At 40.3% G+C, this 27,120-nt stretch overlaps 3 protein-coding genes across 7 annotated transcripts in view; 1 reads left to right on the top strand and 2 right to left on the bottom strand.

Moving 5' to 3' along the window:
• Positions 1–21: 21 nt before the first annotated feature.
• nutf2 (nuclear transport factor 2) lies at positions 22–10,494 on the bottom strand. The gene is made up of 5 exons (XM_072695428.1): positions 10,402–10,494; positions 7,506–7,627; positions 6,920–6,991; positions 5,152–5,250; positions 22–1,973 (listed from the first exon to the last, which is right to left on the bottom strand). Exons 2-5 carry the CDS (start codon positions 7,602–7,604, stop codon positions 1,860–1,862), a joined length of 384 nt encoding a protein of 127 aa, XP_072551529.1. The 5' UTR covers positions 7,605–7,627; positions 10,402–10,494; the 3' UTR covers positions 22–1,859.
• Positions 10,495–10,776: 282 nt separating this feature from the next.
• tsnaxip1 (translin-associated factor X interacting protein 1) lies at positions 10,777–22,129 on the bottom strand. Of its 4 annotated transcripts, none has more exons than XM_072695424.1 (16): positions 22,111–22,129; positions 20,574–20,631; positions 20,359–20,465; positions 18,882–19,008; positions 18,613–18,706; positions 16,671–16,867; positions 15,133–15,274; positions 14,733–14,902; positions 13,816–13,975; positions 12,977–13,104; positions 12,737–12,865; positions 12,487–12,645; positions 12,211–12,320; positions 11,797–11,920; positions 11,474–11,580; positions 10,777–11,362 (listed from the first exon to the last, which is right to left on the bottom strand). In XM_072695424.1, coding segments are annotated over exons 1-16 (2,019 nt in total). In that variant the 5' UTR covers positions 22,113–22,129; the 3' UTR covers positions 10,777–11,157. The 4 variants fall into 4 exon arrangements, with proteins under 4 accessions (XP_072551525.1, XP_072551524.1, XP_072551522.1 ...); XM_072695423.1 differs by lacking the exon at positions 22,111–22,129 and adding an exon at positions 21,363–22,092 and having other exon boundaries at positions 15,139–15,274; XM_072695421.1 differs by lacking the exon at positions 22,111–22,129 and adding an exon at positions 21,363–22,092.
• A 202-nt stretch (positions 22,130–22,331) lies between these two features.
• ranbp10 (RAN binding protein 10) overlaps positions 22,332–27,120 on the top strand; it is a 41,537-nt gene continuing 36,748 nt past the window's right edge. The window contains exon 1 of one of the 2 annotated variants that reach the window (XM_072695426.1): positions 22,332–22,763. In XM_072695426.1, the coding sequence (XP_072551527.1) occupies positions 22,565–22,763 (199 nt within the window). In that variant the 5' untranslated portion in view covers positions 22,332–22,564. Of the gene's footprint in view, positions 22,764–23,170; positions 23,258–27,120 lie in introns of those variants that run through there. The other variant, XM_072695427.1, reaches the window with a different exon arrangement.

A 27,120-nucleotide genomic window follows, 5' to 3' on the forward strand; every position in this document is an offset into this window, starting at 1 on the left:
CATCAGTCATCGCTTTCACCTCCTTTATTTTACATACATGTCAGCAGCTGAAAAGTATTTGTAGTACATGGCATTTCTTACTTCTTTCAACGCAAACACCCGAGCTTCCTCTATTTTCGTACTGTTTCTGCAACCCACTGGAGAGTGAATCCTCACAAAGCAGAGTAAGCAAGGAAGCACAAACAGGTTTAAGAAAGTGACTAAAACTAATCACAACTCGTTTCCTGCCGCAGCTCTTGGATATTTCAGTGCAAACGCTCAAATCAATGCACTGTACAGTACATGTACCTTCCAACACGTTTTCCATTCGTTGACACAAAAGCCTTTTCATAAAACGTCAAGAGGAGGAGGCTGCCCCATGCTAGTGCCTGAAACACGTATGGCCCCTTTACAGTGTAAACAGCGCAGGGATTAATCCGCTTTTCACTCTTTCACACACACACACACACACACACCAGTCTTTCAACGCTTAATCTAACAGAGTAATCTTCAGCAGTATTAGGCCCTGTTAATATCACATAAATTAAGGCCTACTGGGAACCTGGATTAAGTAATGACAATTAAACCAGGAGCATTGACAATACTGGAGCCTACACAGTATTAGCATTCAATTAAGCATAAGCCTTTCCCATTATAATCTACTTTTCTAATCTTTAGAGTAACAGATTAATGAACAATGCTTGTACCCCAAACAAAAAAACCCAAACATACTCTTTATGTCCCAACAGGCTTAAAGGACCACATAGCATCAGAGCCTCAACATATCACCTTTTCATTGGTTGTGCCAGATTGTTATTAGCCAGATCTCACATGTGTGTCCTTGATCACCAACAGAAAAAGCAAGGTCCCCCAAGAATTACATTTTTCTAAATCAGGTGCTAAACAGCTACACACTGTAAACTTTCCCCTGTTATGGTCATTACTACATTACAGGCAAAGCTGCCAGACACAGCCTTCTCCAAATACTAGCAAAATACTTTTTGGCAAAGATTAACAGATTTCTTAAGGATTTCATGTTAAGCAAGAGGACAAAGTAGTTTTCCCACACACTGTGGCCCACTAAAACTGCTGTAATCCCCCACAGAAGTGTATTTTTATTCAATAGCAAAATCAATAATAAGGAGAATTAAAAACATGGTTATAAAAAAAGGAAAAGGCAGATGCAAAACCAGACATGGGGAGGAACAAGATGATGCCATTGTTAAGAAAAAGTCAAAGGTTTTATTGTGTATCGTGGCTTGGTAATTATTGTCACAGAAAGCAATGAGCAGAAGGTGGAAAGCACACTGGTCTGAAGGGAGAGGAGGAGTCTGGGTGGTGTTTTAACATTTCTTTGGATAGCTAGAGCAACCTGACATCACAATGAATGGAGGCTCCAATGTTCGAGAGGGAGAGAAAATAAATGTTTAAAGAAGAAGAAAAAAAAGCTTCAAAGAGCATAAAAGCAAGCTGATAACACGCTACATACTAAAGCAAAGAGACAGTTAAGACAGTTATTAGTTCAAAATCAAACAACTAAAATGTAAATAGTAACCGGCAGAGGTTAGATTTTTACGTCTTTTTTTTTTCCTGGCCAGAGTGTCCTCTAATATTCAAGCTCCCCATCATGCAGATCAGCAGAGGAAAGAGGGGTCACTTTGATGAATCTGTTGTGGGCTTTCAGCAAAGAAACGCTTCTCGTGTCTGGAGTAGAGGCGCTACTGTATGTGCCTGCATGTTATCTGTGATTTGACTTCTTGGAATCCGGTGCCGTTTCTCAAGAGTGATGAATGAAAGGCAGACTGACAGGTTCAGGTGTCACAGGGGTCGGAGCGCCCCGTTCTCCACCCTCCCCCACATCCCTGACAGCCCAGGTGCTTTTAGCCAAAGTTGTGTATCGCCAGGCGGAACATGTCGTTGGTGCACACCCACGCCTCATTAATGTTCTTCAAGATGAAGCTCTGATGAAATCCCATGATGGGGTCATCATCTGCCTACAAATAAAGTAAAGCACAAAACAACAGGGTTAGTTACAGTATATAGAAGCCACAACAGACTCTGGTTGTATCTAGCAGACAATAAAATGTCTAGAAGTCCAAAAGAGGATCAAAAGCACTCATGTTCAGGTCCATGCATTGGGACAGTGATTCTCAGGATTCCCACATGGTCCATATTTCTTCCCCCAACAAATAGTTAGAGAAAAAAAAAAGTGGACCATCTGGAGAACCCTAAGGACAAGCTTGAAAACCACCGAGTATCAGAACATTCTCAAATGTTCTGATAAAGTCAACTGCTTCATACTGCTCCAAGTTAATGTTAGTACCTGCTGCGTTTACATTTCGGAGTTTGGGGGGGAAGAAAGGAATAGTGGTATGCGATGGATGGTGGTATACGTCATGGCATAACTGATATAGCTAGCGGTGAAATGTTTGCCACTTTTGTACCTGAATAGGTTTTAAAACACACACTAATGTATCAACTGTCTAACTGTGAGTTTTGTCGAACATAACCAACTACACCAAAAGCACATGTAGTGGCCATCTTTTAGGAAAGGGGGGTAAATAAAGGAAAAAAAAAAAAAAAAAAAAAAAAAAAAAAAACAACAACACACCAAACATCCAGTTTTATTAACTGCTGTGGTTGACAACAAATTCTGATAAGACCTTAGGCTGCATTTTCTACTTTATGGAGGCAGCCCTATTATTCAAACTCTGACATAAATGGATAATCTGGTTCACCCGCGCCCATTAACCGTCATGATGTAAACACAGCATTTGAGTTAATCCGGTGTTTTACACTCAAGCATGCGTCCAATTGAAAAATTTACACAGGGCTGGGAGATATGGCAACAAAAATAAATAAATAAAAACAAACAAACAAACCCTTTGTGATTATAGTTGGTTTATAGCAATACAGAATGTAAGCAATTTAATGCTTTTCTATTAGTATAAAACAATTTACAGTACTGCATATCGTCATATTTCCCACCCTACAGACCAATACAAAACACTATCACATCTGTAGAAGTAGTATTTGCCTACCTCAGATCACATCACAAGGTACTACTGTACATGCGGTCCAAACACTTCAAACCACAATCAGTACGTATAAAAATGGACCACTTATGAAATATCTGCCAACCAAATCACTGCATTTACAGAAAGTGAAATACTGGTCTTATGATTTAATTTTAAATTCTAAATCTATGTTGTGGGTAAGGTAGGGTTTACAGGGACACCAACTAACTACCATTTAATAAAATGTTTAATTGCTGCGACTCAGGAGACAGAGAGGCAGGTTAGCTTTAGCTTAGTTAGCAAGATAACTTTCTGATAAACACAGAAAGTCAGGGTAACCAAACCAAAAACCCCACTTATAAAAATTAGATAAGAATGATTAAAATGACTGGTTCAAGTGACTGGCGTTGGAAAGACAGAAAGCACACGTTTCACCAAAACAACAAACAAACAAACAAAACACACACTGAAAAGTTGTTTTTCCTCTGTAATGTTGGTTACAGATCCAACAAGTGCCGCACAGTGCAGCTGCAATTCTGACCAACTGCTGTGCAACGGACTTTCGCTTACTTGAGTTAGCTAGCCAGCAGGTCAAACAACAGTACAGAGCATGTTCTAGCTAACTGAGGCTCAAGTCACTTTTTTAGAGAATAAAGCCTCATATCTGAGAGCAAAATCGAGTAAATGGTAACAGAAGTAACTTAACAGCCGGTATCTGCCGTGTTCTCATTGCCACTGATCTGCAACAATGTAACCAAAAGCAGTTTTAACCAGCGCAACACGTCCATGGGAAACATATAGACATAGAAGGTGCTTCATTTCTAGACCGGAATGATTGTTTGCTAAACCTGCAGCTTCCACAGGGATGTTTTGTCACACGCTGAAAACAGGCGGGAAAATCACCAGCCTGAAAGTTTAGTTACAGTCATCCTGTTGCCCTTCTAAATGCACGAGGGAATGAGCTTATTTGGTGTACTAGACAGACAAAACAGTAATGTCACATAAAACACGCCATAAGTTTAAAATGTTGTCTATGTTTGAAGATAGTTACCATTTTTAAATACAGCTGTATTTATATAACCCTAGCTTAAGACAGAAAGAAAGGGGGGGTGGTGGGGTTGGCATCCAGAAGAATTAGTCAGATTGTGCCAACCTGAACAAAACAGGTCTGCTACCTTTTTTTTTATTACAAAAGTACTGATTGTAGCTTTAAAAACAGCACAGATGAATCAGGTTATTTATAGGAGTTCTAGGCTTCAACACATCCGAGATGCTGTACCCTGCTATGCCACTGGGAGTCTCCCCTGAAGGTCTTGTGAAGGCATTAGCAATACAGGGACATGAAGCTAATATTTTTAGTTTTAATATTTCATTCCATATTTCATTCCACGTGCCCATGTTGACTTTCAGTTGATCACATGAAAGCCATACCAACATTCATTTTGGTATGATATTCATTGACGGTCAACGCTTAACTTCAACAAATCCATTTTTCTAAGGCACACCTTATGAAAAGGCTCCTTGTCTCTGGTCTGTAAAAGTTCTGGCATATTAGGAATACATGAATCTATACAGAAAGCTTTTTAGGTTTTACACTATACACTTTAATTATGGCCGAGGAGAGTGTTCGAATAGCAGGGGGATTTGAGCTGGAGCTAGTTCTGCATGCTGCCCAGAGTCATTAGTAGTAGGGTCTGTTTGAACCAATCAGGGCAAGCCAAGCAGAGCACAGATCCTTACACACAGTCAGAGGGGAGAGGAAGGCCATGTGACCAGAGAGAGCGTGTGAGGTCAAAGGTTGTGCAGGGCAAGCCTGAAGACCTCATTGGTGCAAACCCAGGCATTGCTGTAATGTTTCAGCAGAAAGGTCTGTTGGAAGCCCAGCACCTGGTCCTCATCAGCCTGACAGACACACACACATACATCTCTAAAATACCACTTCATTTGAAATCTACAAATGTGCACCCCCATGTGGCATCTGCCACTGGCACATGCTGTTGGTGCAGGGCTTAGGCACACGCTTTGGTACTTTCCAAATATCTGAGATTAGTCTATAAGCCAGTTTTCATATTTTCCCCCACAAACATGTGTATATGCCCTGTAGTAACACTGAAGTAAACGCTGTAACTATCGATAATGTAGTATAAATACTTACTTTTAGTTGTCCTACTACCATACTCAATATGCAGCTGTCAGGAGTGGGCTGGTGATCTTGTGCTGTTATGCTGTGGGCTATTTTTGTGAAGGGCAGGCTCTGAGGAGACAAAAAAGACAATTCTAAACATTTGCTCACTGCTTGGACACATCTTATCTTTTCTAAATTTCATATTTATACTGAAATGGGAAATTCATATTCATATAAATTCATATATTTTGTATACAAAACTGTTTATTAGTTCCATGCCTGCTTGGGAGGTTCCAGGTTACATAGCTACAATGTAATGAAATAATAATGAAAAACTCTATTTGTCTGTATTCAAATGTCCACAGCGATGAGCCTAGTGGCTGAATGAATTCACATTACACATGTATGCATTTGTAAACAGTCTCTACCAATAATAATTACAAAAAAAAAAAAAAAAAAAAAAAAAAAAAAAAACACACACCTAGAAAGCAATACAGCACAGCTGCATTGTCCTGCAATTTTAATAGATCTAGATTTAATAGATTTTGAAATCCAGCAATGTTTTTAAAATCAGTATAACTAAATTAAAATGTAAAGAAAAATATTCACAGTGGCTTGCTGTTATTTGTCCAAGCCACACATATTAACAACAGTATTAAAAGGAGCCACATATCCAAAGCATTTAGTGCTTTTATTGGTTAGTGGAAACTACACAACTTTGAAATCTTAGAATCACTATACCACTCTCATTTCACAAATCTGAGACTCCAAACCCACCCCTATAGAAAGTAGTCAGCAGCCTTGCTTTATATTTACGCCCCCATCCCGACCCCCAAAAGCCCCTCTGCCATGTTTGCTTGCTGTTGCCGAATTCCATGAACGTTTTCTCTCACATTCTCATGACATGCCCATTACTGCTCCCAGTGCAAGATTCATTTTGCTTGAAAATACATTGTACGAAGATATGTTGTATGAATATGTTGCTGAAACATTAAGACTGCATAAGTGTGCACTCAGCATTAAAGCATGTATGTAAGTTTGTTGCCTGAATAATGATAATATAATAGCATAACAATGCAATTACACACTTTTAAAGAGCAGTAAATGTTTGATCATTAAGAATATTCAGACAGTAGAATTAAAATGTTTTTTTTTTATATTGTAAATAAATAATGCATAAATGAGTACATACTTTTTAAACATAGTCGACATACCAGCTTGTGTTCCCACACCTGAGCTGTGGAATGTGACTTTGAAACCAACTCCATTTACACTCAGTCCTCCAAACTTTCTGCCTTTGGGGAAAACAGCTATTTGCTTTGAGTAACATCAACTCACTCTGTCGCTAGACGTGTAACGAATCACAGACCTCGTGGTTTAGAACGGATCACAGTTTTGGGTCATGGATTGTGGGTTTGTTTTTTTTTAATTACAAGGTTATTAAGGAGTCAAAATATGAACACTGCTACAGCCATGCTACAAATAAGCAAATACTGCACATTGATAAAAATGCTAAATAAAAGTTTAATAATATTATATAATACCACCAGCTACCTAAAATATACTATAATACCAAAAACAAACAAAAAAAAACCCACTAAGCAAACACTATGGACAATAATCAGCAACTGCAGAAATGATCGAAGTTATGTCCATATATTGTACTATAAGGGTTCTCTATGGCAAAATAATACTCAAACAACACACTTTACATTTAAATTTTCCAATTTTATACAGCTATCAGTAGTAGTAGAATTCAACTTTATGTATATTTAGTCCTAAAAAACTAAATCCTTACAGAGAGTTTTTCCACAATCGCTGCTTTTCCCTGGAATTGCTGTCCTTCCCACGTAAGGCATGATGCATCAATCTGTGAAAGACAATGGATGCAGGTTAAAAAAACAAAAACAAAACAAAACAAAACAAAACAAACAAAAAAAAACTGCAGGGCCAGTACAACATAAGAAAAGTTGTTTCCACATGTCTGAATTTTGCTTTACTACTAATCTCTCTGTTGTCACACAAACACTTATGACATATACTTGTAAGGGGTTTTTGATTGTTTAGACTTGAACAAAGCTTATTAACACAATTTGAGGATAAACGAGAGAGAAGACGAAGGAGGATACAGAGAAAAGTAGTTCGTCTTAATTCTTGTTACGGCCAGATGATCTTGCGGAGTACCAAAAATTCATGATATGAAGGAAGAATGGTGGAGAATAACAGTGCTACGAGGTCTGAGTAAACGGATCACAACACTCTCTGACATGCATATGACCTTAATAAATACACTGGCTTAACACAGTCAAACAGACTACACCCCCTTGCTGCTTTAAAGGATGAAAAGAAATAAACCAAGGAGGCAATCCTGTTTTAATACTTACATATATTGATCCAAGTTGTGTTCTGTCTGTGTCAAACAGTTGATAGTAATGTTGCACAAAGCTGGATCCTATTTGTTCCCAGATCGGCTTGTCTCCCATCCTGACACACCCAGCTACAGGCACTGGAAAAGTATCAAACATTAGCTGGATTTATTTTTTTTTATATCAGATTTTGACCCCACATATATAGATCTGTTTTGACAATATGCCATGAATACATCTAGTTCACTACATTTCTAATCAAAGCACTGTTGCACCCATTTCTTACCTTGAGTTTTAAAAACTCCCCGCCCCTAGTAGTAACAAGCAAACACTGCTCACTGAATCATGATGTATAAAAAAAATAAATGGATCATTACATAAAATATACTATAATACAACCCAAGAACCTTACCTAGCCTCATCTGACAAAATATTTCATTTGTTTGAGCTATTTTGTTGTGGCTGCCAGTCTTATGATGTCAGTTCAGTGCGCAGCAGCATTAGTTCATACGTAAATGTAAAATTTGCATTCGTCCTTGTAATTCAGAGGGTCACGTGACATTCCAAAGCATTTACACCAGGTAAACAAAAGTAGCAGCAATAGAGAAATAGATATCAATAGCAATAGAATCAATAGAGAAAGAGAAATAGGCCACAACTTATGCGGACTACAGAATGACAACACGACTTCAGTGGTCCATGGTATCTTATCACTTACCTCATAAATCTCAACACTACAGTAACTACACCATTTGTTGGTCTATGGGGGCATTCTAAGCTTTGCAATAAAATTCATTAAAAATAAATGGCACAAGAGAACCCCAAAAGACATGATATCCATAGAATACACAGTACATATACAGTACTACTGTTACACACTAGACGTGATTAAAAATCAGTGGTATTTTTCTCTCTTTATTAGTGTATATATATGAAAAAACATGGCACGTCCACACACACATAATCCCACATGCATGACTTTAAATGACAGGATGGTTATTGACTTTTTTTTTTTGACAGTGTTTTAGGAAAATACTTATTTAACCATAAATCTACTCAAATCGTAATTCATAATTACCCAATTATGAATTACGAGACTTTTTTCAGATGTAGTTCAAGATTTGTATAAGTAATGAAGTCATTTCATTTCAAAAATCAGAAAAAGCACTTGGAGAATAGAATCTAGGGTGTTTTCAACAGAGTTAAAGCAGTGTGGTCTGTTGGAAAGCATCATCAGTAAACAGATCAAATTACTGGTTTTAACATTAAAATGTTTTGTCTTTCAAGTTTTGACCAAAAACTTTAATGTGTCTGAAAAACAGACACTCATTACGGGTTTGCGTCTACCATTTGCCATTTTGAGATTCAATAGACTTCACTGTGCTGTCCTAAATGCATCCTTACATCAATAAACTAAACACTGCAACTCAACGTGTATGTGAAACCCAGTGTGTGCCTGACAGGGAGGTGAACTTTCTTAGGCTGGGGTTAGGTTCTCAAACAGAGAACAGTCGTCAGAGGAATCCTAACACTGACATGAGAGTGCCACCCTCACATTTCTGAGAGAGCTGCCTACATTACTGTTCTACTCTTTATTAAAAAAATGACGATGTCATTTTATTACATGCAGCACTGCGTTAGCAACGCTGGCTACAGCTCTGATGGTGTGAGAGTCAATAACTAACAGAAGAGAAAATCAGCAGAAATAACTTCGTGGTGTGCAGTGGGGGAAGTGGCCTCATTCCAAAGCCCTCTTTAAAACCCCTGGCTTGAGTCAAAAGGGAGAGCACAGTCCAGTCAAATCACACAGCTTCACATCAGGCAGACACCAGGAACACCATTTTATTCTTTATAGCAGCTCAGGTCCTTTAGTGGCCACAATACGAGACCACATCGGCATCTGTGTGTTTCGACGTCGCTGGACTGTCACATGTTTTCAGATAAGTCATGACTTGACTGTTACGGAGGGCTATGATAAGCTTAACCACTACTTACTGTTGTTTTTGAGAGAGCTGAATTATTAGACTGCAGAATCATAGATAGATATGCTAGATAGCCGTAACGTCGGATACTAGCACTAGCTAGCTAACTTGCCCGTTTTTCATAACATAAACAAATACACGTGAATAATCTTAATCATTTAATCATCAACGGGCAGCGGTTCAATTGTCCATCTATACCACCGCTAAGTGGCCAGTTGGAAATGTAATGAAATGAGCCTCCCACCCCGCCACGGTCTGATAGCTTTTACATTAGCCAACAGTCAGATCCTGCATGGCTCCAGTACGACCAGCTACCGTTAGCCAGTGCTAGCTAAACTAACGCTGACTCCTCTCAGAAAACACCGTCAGCAGAACAACGCTGAAGTCCTCCTTCAAATTTAACAGCTTTCGTTTGAGGAATTAGTCTGGTGACTATCAGACAGGACACTAAAATAGCTACGGTAGTCACCCTGACTAACGACTAGCTGCGCGTGCACTGATTCATCTCCCTGAGCTGCCTGCTAACATGGGCGAGCTAGCTAACGCGGTGTGTCCGAGCACAAGCCGGCTAACCCAACGTCTGAAAGACGCGAAAATGTCGGCCTGCAGCTGACTGCTCCACTGTCGCAGGATATGTCTCTGTAGGGACATGCGACTCCAGACGACACGTGTTTTCTCCCCTTTCTAAAAATACCCCCGAGCCACTTGAGCCCTTCGCCGTAGCGTTAGCGCTCTGAGCCCCGGCACGGCCCGTACCGCCGCTCTCTCATAGGCGTGTCCTGACAGACAGACACCCGGCCGAGCCCCACAACCACTGACGAGGCAAAATAGGAACTGTTTCACGTTGCCTAACGGATTTCGTGGCCGTGGTATGCCTGCGGCCAAACAGAGACCCCATTAAACAGGACATGGGGCATCGGAGTCTAACTTACCTCAGTGAGCCCAAACCGATTCCCCGGTTCCAGTTATGGCGGTTACGGCGCGCGCCGCGGTGAGAAGTCGACCCGCCTCCTCGGCCGAGCATGCGCACATTAGCCACACATATGAATGCTGGGAGTTGGTGTTTTGAGGCTGGTTTGTGAACCTCTCAGTGCGACGGTCAGCATATAGCCTACAAAAACGTACAGGCTAAACTTTAAACAAAACAGAATGCTAAACTTAGATTTTTGTAATTTATTATAACAAGACAGGATACCATTAATTAGGTTGCAAAATTACTGTCCATTTGTTTTGATATAGAAACGGTGCATCTATCATACTGTTTGATACCCATTCCTCATTGAAAAAAAGACACATCATTCTGCTGATTAGTTTATAGGCATCTTTTAATGTTCCTTTGAAATACAAAAGTCTTAATATATAAGCAAAGACAAGTGATACTTTTTTTTACTTTTTAATTTCTCTTGATATTACAATTAACGTATCTCATATCATCACTGTCACAAAAAAACTTGTATCTCCATTGTTGCTGTCACATAATTTCAATACAACAGTTGTTCTTTCCATACATTAATTTCATGATGAATGGATAAATAGAAATGATCCAAAATCAGTTTTTCAGACTTTCACTGAAGGTTAAGCAGGTTTTTGTGCGACAACGATGATATGAAGACTTTATTATGAACGTGTGTTCATAGATCAGGATCCATATAAAAATGTATAATATGTTTGAATAAACTGTAGTGAGTTTACTCAGGCTGAGGCATGGGTCCTGCCCTGCTCACATTGGCCACAGAGAGGCGCTGTATTGCGACTTCAGTGCTTAGTAGTGCTGTGTGCAGGGTCAGGTCTTTAGTGTGGAACGCTATCCGTAGGTTCCAATACAGAGATTCCGAGTCCAGTGTGGGATCGATGGTTTTGAAAGCAGACATTGTCTCCTCCACACTGACTACCCTGTAAGGATGGAATGTGGGACATAACTCTTCAACAAGTTACATAATTCATGTAATACCATTAATACATATTGTCATATTATCAGAGAGGGCTCATAGCATGGGCTCTTACTCTTTGCCTTCCAGCTGTGTCCTTAACTGGTTGATGTAATGATGTCTCTCTGCTGTAGCCTGCCTTTTCACTAAACCAAGGAACTGACCATGATTCCCATCTGTATCCTGGAGTAGAAAGATATTTTAGGTGGTATAATTAAGACTTAAATTATGGTGTATTATGAAATATCCTAATTTGACCACTTTGGTATCAGCGAAAGGAAGATAATTTACCAGAGATTTAGATTCTAAACCACACACCAGAAACCACTGCAGGCCATGAGAGGCATTTGTAGGTGCAGAACAATAGTTTAATGCGACATGGCATGTTTAAGAGCTCACCTCTGTGTACAGCCTCTGATAAGCAATGCTTCCTTCACTGGTCTCCAGTTCTGACTGAGCAGCCACCACCAGCTCCTCTATATCCTGATCTCCTTTCAGCGGGAAAGCTGTCCTCAGAGCCTCTCTGGAAATCAGCAGTTTCTTATGCACAATTATTCAAATCCAAGGCAACACACCAAACAAGGTCATCAGATGTTCTACTTTTTCTACTTCATGCAGCAAATGATTCTAAACAGTTTAAATGAATTAGTAGTAGTTTCCCAGATCAAGAAACTTACCCTAATTCTAAAGCATTCCAGATTTTTTCAGAGGTGAATCAGGATGGGCATTACAATTTAGTTCAGTTCTAGGCTTAATTTGTGTCCAGGAAACCAGCTCGTCATGCATTAATATGCATCTTAATATCACCCTCACCTGAATTCAGCTGCAGTGAGCAAACCACTCTCAGTGCTGTCACTTTGTATGAGCACCTTAAGCAGGTTAGACAGTAGTTGGGTCTGGCCATGGTACAAACTCTCATGCACCTGGCACACATAAAAGCAAAGCTAAGTCATATAGCCAAGCCTTAATCTCCATTTTTAGTCCTATACAATTAACTATGGATTCATTTATTAATAAAAATAATTCAGCACTTTATTGGACTATTTAGAAAAGTGGACAAAGTGATTTGCTTCAGGTTTAGGGACCAACCTTGTTGGTGAGTATGTCATAGAAGAGGCTGATAAAGTCATCTTTTAGGTTGCACTTAATGCTGTCCAGCAAGCTGTAGACCCACTCTCCTGCCTGCCCTCCATGCTGTCTTTCCATATACTGGTGTAGAAACTCCTTCAGATCACTGCGGTCATCCAACTTGTTGGAAAGGCACACCACCAAGAAATACATTATCACCTGCATTCATTTATTAGACAACTTCCTAAGTCAGTGGCTCTGAACTAACTACCTTCTCATCTTCAGATGCTTTCTCCCTCCATATGTCTTTTATAATTCTGACAACATCAGCTTTTCGTAGCCTGAGGTTCCTCAGCTGCCCCTCGTAGCGCAGGTAGATGGGAACATCACTGGAGGTACCCTGGGAAGACAAAGCAGGTCTTTATTGGAAGCCTGGTCCTGTGAAAAGCAAATCCAAGATGTGAACTGTAACAAATGTTGCAGGGAGTAATTTTACGAGGTGGGTTCTTACCATTCCAGAGAAGAACTCCTTCTGCTGCAAGCCCATGCTGTTCAACTCCTCCAACAGGATCTCCAGCCTTTTCTTGCTGGACTGGCCCTCAAAGATCTCAGACCAACGTTCCCTGCTACCAAGCACGTCTTAAAACATGTGGGGTTACACAAACAAAACAGTAACAGTCAATGCACTGCAGTATCAATAGGCCTACAGGAAAAAAGAAAAACACTGATTAGCCATAACATTATTATTATACATATTGTGTAGGACCCTCCTTGTACCACCAAAACAGCTTTGACCCATCAAGGCATGTACTCCACAAGACCTCTAAAATGTTAGCAACAGATCCTGTAAGTCCTGTAAGCTGCAAGGTGGGGCCTCCAAGGATCACATCAATGAACCTTGGGCACCCATGAGCCTGGCACCAGTTCATGAGTTCTCCTTACATGGAGCACTTTTGGTAGGTACTTACCACTGCACATCAGAAAAGACCTACAGTTTTTGAAATGCTCTAAACCAAGTAATATAGCCATCACAATGTGCCCCCTGTCAAAGTGGCTCAGGTCCTTATGCTTGCTAATTTTGGTTTCAACACAAAAACTTCAAAAACTAAGAGTTTACTTGCTTGTCCAATATATCCCACCCCTTGACAGGTACCACTGTAACAAAACATTGAGATATCGATAGATATATATCAGTGATATTTGGGTCACCTGCCAGCAGTGTTAATGTTATGGCTGATCATTGTATTTTGGAATATAGTGTCAAATTATTCAAAAAAAGTAAACAAAATGTATTGGAATATAAAATAAATGTCTGTATGGAGTGAATAATACTAGTACACAAATGTCTACCTGCACATTGCTCCCAGTGTGGTCTAGGAGTGGAGGCCTCTTGGAAAACCTCTAGTTCCTTCTGAAGACTGTCTTTTTGCAAGCTGACCTGGCGATGTACGTCTAGCAGTGCGTCATATTCTGACTTCATTTGGTCAAAGTCGGTTTGTGAAGTCTCCAGCTGCAACAGGGAATTTAGATCTGTGTCAAAATGTTGAACTGTGATGGCTGATTTACACATTGTTGATATAACTAAAATCTTTGGGCTTTGTCTGATAGTTTTTCCATATTAAGCAAATTTATTTTATGGCTGGAAAGTATTCATTCACATATACAGTACCGTTGACTGTAACTGTTGGTGATGATGTATATAACGTGCAGTTATTTACACCAACAAGATTCCTTTTAAAGGTAGAAAGCATTCCTATATGTATGTCCACCAACAGCTAGCTTTCATCTGTCCCTTTAATTTGTGATGCCTAAATGTGCGTTTAAAACAGCCATGTCAAAGCAGCATTATGCGAGATTTGGTATTTCTTGCCACTGAGCTCCACCCAACAGTCGAAAAGTGTTATTCATGCTTTGAGCTACCCCTAATCTAGAGTATCTGCATTAAAAGGGACAGAATAATGTGGACTGATACAGTAGTATTCAAGCTTTTAGACAAATTTGAATATTAGATTTGATTATTTTGGCGAGCGTTGTCCTGCCTGCTTCACTACAAGTTACATTGCGCATCTAGCAGTGTATCGAGTACAGAGTAGCTGAAATTGAGACACTATTCTTCCTATTAACAAGTCTGTGGAGCATTAGCAAGCTTTTGAAGCTGTTATTTTAAGGGGTAAAGGGTAAGATTGGTAGAATAGGGAATAGGGTGCTTTAAGTAAGATTGGTAAAATTGTAAAGTGGGTCACATGAAGCACTGCCTCATACTGTACCTTTAATAGGTTCTCCTTGTACATGCGGTCTAGATTCTCCCAGTCTCTACGAGGAACAACATCTCCATACTCCGCATGTAAGCGGTTAAGCTCCACCTGGGCCTTGGTTAGATCCTCTCTGCAAACTTTTAGAGCCAGCTTCACAGTTACAGGATCCTCAGGTTGCACCTCTAAAAGAAAAGGAAAGAATGAGAAAGGAACAACCTACTGTCTTCGTCACTGACTCACTGTCTTTATCAAACACCTACGAATGAATTCACTCCAACAACGTTTGATCAAACTCTAGACTGGCTTCTTCCAACTGTGATCAATGACTCATAGTGCCTCTGTGTACCCAAAAGCATCTGATTCTGATTCAGATACTGATTCTCAGGATTATCTGTTATACGATATTGCTGACCGTCACCATCATGGGCCATGTCCGGATCCTCCTCTGGGTTGTAGCTTACGCTGCTAATATTGGCAATTAGCAACTTGCGGGCATCATGTTCATCCCTGTATTGCAGATACTGCACTGCTAGTTCCTCCTTTAGGCGGTAAACCTGTGAAGGAGCCGAAATAGAAGGTATGAATCAATGCAGCGTACATCCAGTAAACAACATTCTAGTAGTTGTAGTTAAGGCATGTGTTACAGCCCTGTAATCTCATGCTGTGGATGTTGGATGCCTGATTAGATTTTGGACTGTTCAGTTGTGGTCAGAACACTTATCCAGCACATGAATCGAATAATCAAATTAAAAAAAAAAACTCATTGGAGATTTTCGGTGAAAAATACCATACAGTACACCTAATATTTGGTAAAACAAGCTTCTGGCAAAATTCTGGTTGGATATTTGACCACTTTGTTTGGCACATTTTAATGAAATTTTCCTAGTGGCTTATGTGTTAGCCTACATTATCCATTCCACCTTTGATGCGTGTCTGGGGTCAGTGTCCTGTTGGAGCACCTAATTGTGTCCCACGTTCAACCTTTTAGCTGACGGTTTTAGGTTTTACTGAGGAATTCTGAGGTAGTCCTACCTGCACTGTTCCATCCACTTTGTGCAATGTACCAGGCCCCAGAACATGATACTACCACTACCAAGCAGTTCACTTGGTATCCTCTAAACATAAAGATTCTCTAATCGTTGTGGCCAAACAACTTAATCATTGTCTCCTCTGTCCCCCACTTTCCTACAGAAGGCATGTTTCTTGTCTGTGTTGTCAACTGCAAACTAGTCAAGCTTGAAGGTGTTGATTTTGGAACAGGGGCTTCTTTCTTGTACACTAGCTTCTCTGTCTGGTTTGACCGTAGACAGGGACACTGGTGGGTTTGTGCCTTAGATTAGGTTGGTTCCTTACATCCGAAGGGTGACAGTTTGGGTCTACTTTCAAGCCTTGGCAAAGTTTTTACACCTCAGAAATAACTAGTATTGAACTGATCTTGGAATCTGCATTTGTGTAGGAATGTTGCATTAAGCTCCTTGGACTTTCCCATTTTAATGTGTGTTGGTCAAACCAATGAGAGCTGTCGAACCCCTTTTTATGTGGACACAGAGAACCTACCAGCTGTAGTCAATCATGAACACAGAAAGCTAAGAAGTCTTGGCCTGGGCAAGTTAAAAAACACTGTGGAATTTTCAGGACCGCTGAATTAATAATATCAATGGGCATATGCATATTATTTACCCTGTGTTGATTTTAGAAAAAAGAAATGGACCACATTCTAGGAAGAATTCTAATAATAATAAGACAAAAAAAAAGTCTTTTAGTGGTAGCGGCCGCATAGGTTCAATCAGGCAGCACTACAAATCTTCTCCAAATCCACTTTGTTGGGAAATCCTCAATAAGGTTTGGTAAGTTTCAAAGCCAATAACAGGCTTCTTAAACACCAGTTTACACACAGATCCTAAGACATGTAAGAAATGACAACATGACAAATGATGAAGCAGATCTAACCTGGGTCTGCAAGGCTCTCTGTTCCTCCCTCATGCTCTCAATGACTTGCTGCAAATGCTGGCGCTCCTGTTTTAAAATCCTGATCTCAGCTCTCTCTTTCTCCCGCAAGCCTAGAACCTTCTTATCACACCGTTCAGACAACAGCACCAACTGGGAACGGAGCGGCTCCAGCTCTCGGATCTGCTCCTGCAAATATGCTGGGACAACAAAGGAAACTTCAGTACAGCTACAAACATTTAGTACTTTTTTTCTACATAAGACTGTTATGTATAATTTGCTTTGTGGATGCCATAGGTTTATTATACTGAGAAGTGTTAGGTAGAGGCTGAGCAAGGACTTCTGGAGGTTGATGCTGTAATTCACATTTGCTTTAATGCTTTGTCAAACTGTCACTTACTGCATAATATCTCTATAAAAATGACCATGAGTGAAAATAATTTAATATGATTAGTATTTTATAGTCAATTTGTCTGCATTGAGATCTGATTAATTCCTGACATAAATTTTACTGTAATATAATCCTCAATGCTTTACAGCATATTCCCTTTTTATGAGTCTTTTACAGCACCTTTGATTGTTCTCATTTTTATTTACAGCTTTCTACCATACTACTTATTATATGACAGTGCACAACACTATCCTTTTAGAATCATTTAACCATTTACAGTCATGGCTAAAAATACTGACACCCCTGCACATATTTTAGAAAATGCACCACTCTTCTCAGATATCTGTCACAGTTACAAATGCTTTGGTGTTGACACCATTTTTACGCTTATTTGGTTTGGTTGCATTGAAACAGCACAAAAAAGGTGAGAATAAAAGTCAAATTCAGAATCATTCCACACAGAACTTCAAAAACGGACTGAACACGAGTACTGGCATCCTTAATAATAATTGTATTTCAGTCATGCTTCTTTCATTTGTATTTATGACAGCTAATGTGTGCTGGCACATAGAGAAATCACACCTTTAACCAGTTTGAATGGAGAAAAAGTTGCCTCTGTGTTTGCCTCTGTGTACTACACTAAGCATGGAGAAAAGAAAGAAGAGCAAAGAATCATCCGAGGATGTAAGAACCAAAATTATGGAAGAGCATGGACAATCTCAAAGCTACAAGTCAATCTTCTGAGACTAACCTCCCTGGACGTGGACGGAAGAGAAAAACTCATGGAGCATTGCAATGATGGACTACTCAAATGGTGACTAAAGACCCTCAATCAACTTCCTAACAACTTCAAGCTGACCTGCAGACACATGGTACAACTCTGGCACCATCTGAATCAAATGGGACACTATTGTAAGAGATCCAAGAAGAGCCCACTGAACAGCCAGAACTGAGGAAGCCATATTCATTCTGGGAGAATAACCCTGTGGACAGAAGAGACAAGAATATAGCTTTTTGGTAAAGCTATATTGAAGCATTTAAGAAAATGAAACAAGGCCTTTAAAGAAAATAATGCAGTTTAAAGATATTTTGGGGTTGTTTTGCTGCTTCTGGCACTGGGTGTCTTGATTATGTGTATGGCACTGTGAAATTTTAAGACTACCAAAAAAATCTTGGAGCGCAGTATAGGGCCCAGTGTCAGATAGCTGGGTCTCCAGTTGGAAGGGTGCTCCAATATTCCAGTAGAGAGGTATATGAAACTTTAAGACAACGCACTGGAAAGATCTGAAGTGGCTAATAATGAGTCCGGATCTACATCCTATATGACACCTGTGGAGAGATCTCAAAACATTGGTTGCGAGAAGGCACCTTTCAAATTATTCAAATTATTATTATCATTATTATCAAATTATTCAAATTATTATTACATTGAGGGCACCATTAATTTTGTCTAGTCCATTTCTGGAGTTGACTGTGGAATGATATCAGATTTTACTTTTTATCAGCTTTTATATTATCGAATATTATATTTTTTTAAGCAAAATTCATACATACCTAGAGTGATGTCATATTCATTCTTGACGGCACACAACAGCGGCTTGTATGTTTTAAAGTCCTCAATAAAATAGTCAAAAACTTCCCGGTACACCTTTAAAGGATCAACACTATTACTGAACAGCAAGAGGCATTTCAGTGAACGTGGATTCTTCTTCATGTATGTCATGCATACTTTATTACATCATAAAATTTGAAAACAAAACTTAGCACCCTGCTTTCAATAAAGATGTGTTATATAGATGTTACATATGTACTAAAGTGTAAACCTGAAGCTTGCGCTCCTGGAGTTTGGGGCTGAGCGGGTCCAGAGCTGTCAGCTCTCTCTTCAGATAGCACTCGAGTTGTTCCAGGAACCGCGGCTTTGGTACGGGTCCTCCAAATTCATCACTGCATCTACAGCACGTTTTGCAGTTCAAAGCACAAGGCACTCAGACAATAATGACAATAACTGCTAAACAATAAGCTGCTAAACTCCCTTTTTACTCTGCTTTGGTTTATATGTGTGTTATGTCATTACAGTGCTTGCAAAGTTAAGTATTGTTATTGCTTCTTATTATTCTTCCAGGATCAATAACTGAAGAAGAACTGATTAGAAACTTTGTTGTGTAGGTCTACAAAGTGCAGCGGCTCTTTTCTATAATGACAAGCCAACCTAAAGTTAGGTCACAAACTTTCTCTTTCTAAACTACGTTACATTTCTTTTTCTTTTATTATTTCACATTTATGTTATTTTTTTGCTTTGCAAGCACTGATATTTCCTTCAGTAAATGCATATCTAGTTTGTTATGGAATTAGAAATTGAGAAATTGAGGTACAACCAATTAGCTTTTTTGTGAGCTCTGAGTTTTCCAATTTCTCAGTTCAGAATAAGCTGCATATTTGCATATGTAGCTTTGAAGCAAATAATGTGTTATTTTTGGGGTTTTATTTTTTCAGTAACATATAGTTTATACTTAATAAATCTATACTTTATAATAAATGTATACATTATACATTATTTTTATTTATATTTTACATTATTTATACAGTATACATTATTTTAGAATATTTATGAAGATAAACAATAAAAAAATATTCCACCCCTTGTTTTCCCTTTTATTGCCTTTAAAAATGGATCAATGGTTAATATAATTTGACCTTTTTGACTAGAATTAAATATTAAATAAATGCATTAAAATATATATATTTATGTAATATATATTGTATAATATATATTCATAATAAATAAAAAAAAATACATAATGCAAAATAAGTGACTGCATAAGCATTCACCTTTAAATAGACTAATGTAATTTAACAGTGGTTCAGGTGCTAGTAGTCTAGCTAACAGTAGTCTAGTTAACAGCTGCTAGTAGTTTTGCAATTAGTGAAATGGAGGTCACCTGAGTGCACTGAATGTGTCTCAAGTGAGTGTAGTATAAAGACATCAGTCTGAAAGGTCCAGTCACTGATTGATTAGTATTTATGACTATAGATACACCATGAGGCCAAAAGAACTCTCCACACTACTCAGAGAAAGGTTATTGAAGAGTATAGGCCAGGGAGGCCACCAAGACACCTATTTTACATCATATATTTTTATTTTATAACTGACATTACTTTGTAGAAATATGCTTTTGCCATAAAAAGCCAGATTATGTGGACTAAGATGCAATTTATAAAAGCAATAAAAGGGGGAAACATCCAAGGGGTGAATTTTTTTATAGGCAACGAATGACTGCTTTCATGACATTCATGACATACCCATGATGCCTGTTCACTCCAGACAAAGGGTCTTTTTGCAGGACAATCTGAGAGGAGACATGGGCAGGCCAGGTTGAAAGATAGCCAGGTTTATCAGCACCTTTACTCTGAAAGATATGACATACATTTAAGGGCTGAGTGACACAGACAGACAGAACCGAAGGAGTTCAATGCCATGGCAAGTTAGTGCATGTGTATATTCAAAGGCAACCTACTCTGAGTAACACTGAAGCTGGCTTTACTTGCCGTCGGGCCCCTTTGCCTGATGAAGTCCTGGAACAAAGGAGGTGCTTACTTTCAACACTTTCAGTCAGACACAGTATAAGAACAACATTAGCCAACTGTGGAGTGTGAGGTATTGACTGATGCTACTGACAAAGAGACAGCTTGCAGCTTAGCTTGCAACATTAGCGGTAGCTTGGCCAACAGTCAGTGTCACACCCTATTTGTTAGTTATGAATAATTTCATTTTTACAAACAGCGCTGTGTTTGTAATACACAAAGAAATACATTATATGTCCAAATGTTTGTGGACACCCCTTTTGATGAATGCATTCAGCTACTTTGAGGTGCACCCATTGTTGATGCAGTGCAAATGTACCCACACACACATCTTATCTTGTACCTGTAGTGAAGTACTTCCAAAAGAATAGGAACAAATAAACTCTCTGGACTCTTTGGAACAAATAAATATGAACCCTATTGACACCATGGAATGATGGTGCTCCATCCAATACTTTTGGGAAGAGTTGGGGATGAGGTGGAGTGGCGATCATCAAACATCTCACTTATGTTCATGTTGCTGAATGCAATCAAATTCTCACAGCAATACGCCAAAATCTAGCTAGTAGGAAGAGTTCCCTTGGTGTCAGAAGAAACAATGAATGATCAGGTGTCCCAATACTTTTGTTCACATAATGTAGCGTTCAGCGATACTGAAGAAACACGTTTGAACATTTGCTGGACGTTGCTCTTATCTAAGCTAGCGCTATATTTATCCTTGCCTTCCAGGCGCCGACAGAGGCGGCAATCGTGCACCCTTCATTGTCGACATGCAGAGACGGATTACTTAAAAAACACTTCTCTTCACTTTAACAGAACCTCACGGCGCGGCATTGTTGTTGTTTATAAGTGGTTACCATGGTAGCCAAGGACCCCAAACGGACCTCGTTTTGAACGGGGGCCGTAGCGTGCCTGATTTAAAAAAAGCGATTCACTGTAGGTGACGAGAACGTCCGTCAGCTTCTAGCTGGCTTTCCCTTTCAATTCAGTTCGAATACAAATATGCTTCTCTTGTACGACGCATCAGCGCGGGAGCAACGCCAATACTCGGGTCTTGACTTCATATTCCATCAAGGCAACTCTTTCCACGCCCATACATTTCACACATGATCCACAGCCTTGTTTTTCTGAGTCTGCTTTGCCGAGTTTGGACAGAGTGTACAGCGTCCTGAACAAAAGCATTCGATTCACGTACTAGTTAGCTATCAATCCTCCAGTGGTTATAAACGAGAAATCTAATTAAGACATATTTCTCTACATTGACCGTCAATAAAAGCAAACATTGTTAATATGACGTCACTGAAATCCAAGAATAGTGTTACTAAAATATCGCGTGTGTCGGATGCAAACGTTGCCTCGTTGCGATTAAAAACGAGGGCTTCGCGATGCGCCAGATCTGCACCAAATGCTCCGTGGTTCTTGCGCTCATAATGCTTGGCAAGACATAAGGATTAATATGATCTCTGTTACATAAAGAGTTGTGCTGTACTTAGTGGAAGCAGTTGTGCGTGAAATTGTTGCCCTGGACGCAAGAGAAATTATACTGCCTGTCGAAAGATCCAAAATACAAATATTGGCTTGTCGTCGAAGCGCCTGGCAAATAAACAGAAAAGGCACTGTGGACGAACACTGATTAATTCCTATAACTACATGTTCTAGGCTGTGACTTCACTCTCTGTCGTTTTCATATCTTCTTATTTGTGGGGGCTGTAGTTTCGCTCTCTCCGGTGTGCGCTCGGTGTGGGTTGCGGAGGGTCGTATTTTGAACCACACTACCCACATGCCTCTGCGCGGTCGACTGTAGAGCGTTGCTTATCCGGGGATATCGCTACTGCTGCTGTTTCTGCTCAGTCCATCGCTCTCCCCCTTTTTTAGCGGATTGACACAACAGGGTAGGAATTAGGAGAAGACAAACAAGGGGAAAATGGCAGATCTTGGAGCGGGGAGCCTGCTGCCAGGGGATTCTGCCTCAAACGACCAAGAGCAAGAGCTGAACGAGCGTTTGAAGCGGCTGTACCCGGCCGTGAACGAGGAAGAGACCCCGTTACCCCGATCCTGGAGCCCCAAGGATAAGTACAGCTACATCGGGCTCTCGCAGAACAATCTGCGGGTGCATTACAAAGGTACACAGACGTGACAGCAACTCTCCAACGCTGTTTCGGCCGTCGGCTTTCGGGCCTCGGCCGCCCCACGGGCAGCTTGTGTGTTGTTAGGAGTGTGTTTGTGTATGTGTATCGCGTCTCCTCGATCTAGTCCGAGCTGCTTTTTCCGTCCCTCTGCTTTGTTTCAAAAGAGGAAAGAGGAATCAGCCCGAACGGGTGACAGATTACAGCAAAACACGTCTCTCCGCTCGGCTAGCGACAGCGGCTAGCTGGTTAGCTGAGGTGTAGCTACCGTGTTTAGACAGCAGTGCTTGTTTGACCATAAAGCCAGCGAGCTAACTAACTAACTCCAGTATTGCAGTATTTACTTTTAGCGCTGACTTGCTACATCGGAGACGTTGTAAGCCATACTAAGCTTGTGTGTTTACTTAAACGAGTTCTACTTATAGCTAGATATTTTTACTAGCTGGCGCTAACTTCCAGAATCCAAAGCTACACCTATTGCGGTAATACAGGTATCTAGCTCTCAATGCAGATCCAGTCGAAATGTTTGATGAATGCTAGCTAGCTAATGTCTCGTTTGTGGGTGTTTTTAGCATTCGAGGCAGGAAGGTTGGGCGGCTTTCTGCTTGCCTTGTTCTCACCTATAGCCCTGTCGCAACAGGCCGAACACCTTAAACGAGCAGAATCAACTTTTAGCTGTTATTTTCTGGATGATTTAGATAGATAGGTAGATAGTGCTACATATTTAGCAAGCACTAGCAAACCGGGCAGAGTGTTTAGTTAGTTAGCTAGCACTAACTGCCTATACGCTGTACGCGGCCGTACTGATGGAAATAGGATGATCTCTCGATTGGGAAATGCTGTCTGTTTTATGTCATTTGGACTCAGCCAGCTCTGCCGTTCTCCGGCAACACAAAGGCCTTTTAGACTCTGCTAGTAGCAGATGTGCTGTGTTTGGGTCCTGGGCTCTGATGAAACGCAGTGAAACCCTAGCGTTGGTATTCATTATCGGGGTAAGCGGCCCTGCTCGTTGAATACGCTCTCCAGCAGTGAACTCGCTTTGCCCTGCCTGCTGCAATACTGTGAGTTTGGGCTTGCGGTCCTGTTGGGATTTATTATCTTGTTAGAAGGGGTCAAAGCGAGTATTTTAAATGGCAGTAGTGATGATAACCTACGCTCCCCATCAGGACACAATCGCAAGCATATTGAAAGCAGTCAAAAGTCCCATTAGAGCAGATCATTCTGTTCCTCATCCATATAAGCAAAACTACTGTCAGATTAGGATGTCCCTGTTTCTGGTCAGATCTAGCTAAGGTTTCAACACGGTTTCTGTTTAATATATGCAGGCATGATTGGTAGGAACAGCGAGAAATGTTCAGACGTCTTACAGCTTACAGCTTACACCGTAAACAGTTGGCACCCTAGGTGGGCCAAATCAGTCCTATTGTGTATGATTATGAACTGCCTGCTGTCCGGCTCTATTGCGGTATTGATTTCCCTACACAATAGAATATCATTGTGTGCAGGGGAGAACTCGTTCATAATAACGAGTGTTTTGACACTCTTGTGCCTGTAGTGAGTGTGAGGTTGAGATCTGACAGTGGAGTGTGTTTGTGAAGTGTGTATTGCCTTTGATTATTGCTGGCAAAAGCCCCCACTTTGGGCTCTGTCCTTCATCCTAATCTGTCCGTACGCACCCAGTTGTCTCGGCACGTTTATTGGCAGCTGGATTGAACCTGCTACTCCTGCCTCACCCTTGTGATTTCAGTGCTATTTTGGCCAGTGTGCCAGTTTCCGTTTCTCTGGGCTAAATTGAAGCTAATTTGTGCGAGGCCCTGCTTTGTCAAGATAAGAGCTGCCTCAGCTTTAATTGGGAGAGCAGGACGGTGCGGCGGTCAGAGCAAAAAGGCTTTGTTCAAGCTGCGTTTTTCAGCTTTTGTGTTCCAGTCCATGACCAGAGAGTGTAGAGGACAGGGGGCATGGGTTATATGGGAGCTGAGAGGTTGCTGGCTGGGTTTCTTATGTTTTTCACTCTCTGCATTAGTGATTGGAGGCTGGATACTGGACTGGCCTGTGCCGGTCACTTGACCTGAATATACTGTCCTGGTCAGCGGTTAGCTGGATTCCTGAGGCAAATTTGGACAGGAAGTCCATAACTCATTCTAATATTTACTTTTGTGTCCCAGGAACATTTTATACACCAAATTAACACTAAAGAGTCTTCTCCTTATGTTGTTACTATTATAGCTAGCAAGCCATACACTGAGTAATACAAGTAAGAAGGGACATTCAGTAGAAATGCATGTTTTCAAAAGATGTTGTTTTGGTGGTTATTTTTTATTTTTGAACATTAGAGCCATGTTTTATATAGTTAGCTTTCTTTCTTCTAGAGCCCTGTTTCAGCAGGCCAAATACACTTTATATGACCTTGTAGATAATTCCCTGGGCTTTGGTGTACAGCTTTTTGTCTAAAATTACAATGTGAGTGTGCTGACCAGGTTGACATTTCACAAAATAGGGTCTCTGCATTAGCCAGATAACCTAAGCCCAAAGTTAAAGATGTCAATTACAAGGTATCATATTATCAGTCATATAGATATAGATAGATAGTTATTCATTTATCTATCTATCAGTCATTTGTCAGTCTGTTTAACGTTAACAAAATAAGAACATTTTAGACATTAACATCTGTGATTCCAATTTTCTGTTACAATGAAACCCCTGTAACTCCAGCACTGTTTATGGTGGAACAGAAAATTTAAGGAGCAGACTTGAGCGTTGTTAATAAGTCACTGGAATGCTGTAATGTAGAAGTGTATAGATATGAAAGACTGTGACTGGAATAGCCCATATGAATGTTTACATCGTAAGCGTGGGACAGTGATTGTATACCATTGTCATTGTGCTATTGTGTTTTGAACCCCTTGGCAGTGACTGGTACTACGCTGGCCGTTACGTATGTCTGTGATGAGATAATTCTGTTTGAATTCCATGATCTTTTTTTTTTACTAATGGTATAATTAAGAATGTCTCAATCCAGCATTTTCAAATAGGGATTCACCAGTCCGACTTTCCATGAACTTGCATTCGGTATCTCGATCTGATACCATTGTTGAATTAATAAAGCATATACATCACCATGTGGCAGAGACTTAAGGCATCAGGATTGACTTTACTAACTTTGTAACACAAAAATGTGCTGGACGTTGCCTGGGCTCAGGACTTTTTTTCTTTCTGAAATTCTGAAAGTATCGGAGACTAAAGAAGACTAGCTGTAGCAGGGACTCCTCCCCCTCACTTTTGGCTGTCCTCTGTTAGCAGCACAAGTCACTGACCGAGCAATTCAGCGGTCGTCTCTCTGTGTCGCTGAAAAACATCAGAAACAGCAAAGCTGTGGCTTTTAAAAATGGGGTGACGGGGAGATTTAAATCTGGACTATACTGATCATTGGTGAAAAAACATGTACCCTGTTGATTTTGGACACTTTTGGGACTCAAGACAGTGTCCGGCTATGTCTGCCTGCATGTGTGCCTGTGCCCGCCCTTCCTTCCAGCACTGCTGTTGAGTAAACGGAGCAGGCTGCTGAAGGCGAAAGGCAGAGGAGAGTAGACTTGATCACACCACCAAATCGAAGATACGACTCCATGAACTCAGTTTCTCACTCAAAAACCCCAAATACTTTGATGAAAAGAGGGGAGAATATGCCTACAGATAGGAAGGTAGCTCATAATTGTTCATGAGGCATGTTCAGTCCATTCAGAATTCGTAATTAATGGTGATTACAGGGAATTCATATTGTATATTATTATTATATTTCTCAACCTTTCACAAGCTCTGCTGACCCGTATCACTCACTCCACTGAGACAGAGACTGGAGGACATATGGACAGGCTAGTGCACAGACTAGAGTGGATTTTAGCTTTTACTTGATGATGAGTCGAGGGCACCGCACTGGTTAGATAGGGTATAATATGCTTGCTGTTTGCTATGATATGTGTGTTATGTCTGTATCCTGAGTTGTGAAGCCTAGAATACTGGCGGTGCGGGAATCGTGCTCAGTGAAAGGATCGGTGCATCCCTATTTTCTAACACATTACGGATTCCAGTATCTAATCTCAGGAAATCTGGTAATATTGGTTACCAATCTAATACTGTACTCCGCTAAAGACACTCATGTTTCACACTCCCAAAGAACATAAATATACAGTAGAGGCGAAAGCAGAGATGATCAAACGCCAACATTCCTTTTAGGATGGTGTAAAACAGTGTCAAATGTGGATCAGCCAAGTCTGACTCAGATCTTAGTCGATAGTGTTACAGTGATGTGTGTTTTACCTAACCAGGCGGATGAAGGCATGATTGATACAGTTACCAG

This window comes from Salminus brasiliensis, chromosome 13, assembly GCF_030463535.1.
Source record: "Salminus brasiliensis chromosome 13, fSalBra1.hap2, whole genome shotgun sequence".
In the NCBI taxonomy this organism is placed as follows: Eukaryota; Metazoa; Chordata; class Actinopteri; order Characiformes; family Bryconidae; genus Salminus; species Salminus brasiliensis.

Excerpts from the sequence above, each read along its gene's own strand:
- nutf2 (XM_072695428.1), bottom strand. The coding sequence starts at position 7,604 with ATGGGAGACAAGCCGATCTGGGAACAAATAGGATCCAGCTTTGTGCAA. Across the intron at positions 6,992-7,505 it reads CACAACTTGGATCAATATAT|ATTGATGCATCATGCCTTAC; the intron begins GTAAGTATTAAA and ends TGTCTTTCACAG. Across the intron at positions 1,974-5,151 it reads TGGTAGTAGGACAACTAAAA|GCAGATGATGACCCCATCAT; the intron begins GTAAGTATTTAT and ends CTTTATTTGTAG.
- tsnaxip1 (XM_072695421.1), bottom strand. The coding sequence starts at position 21,412 with ATGTCGACAATGAAGGGTGCACGATTGCCGCCTCTGTCGGCGCCTGGA. Across the intron at positions 20,466-20,573 it reads CAGCTTCAGTGTTACTCAGA|AGTAAAGGTGCTGATAAACC; the intron begins GTAGGTTGCCTT and ends CATATCTTTCAG. Across the intron at positions 13,105-13,815 it reads ACACTGGGAGCAATGTGCAG|ACGTGCTTGGTAGCAGGGAA; the intron begins GTAGACATTTGT and ends ACATGTTTTAAG.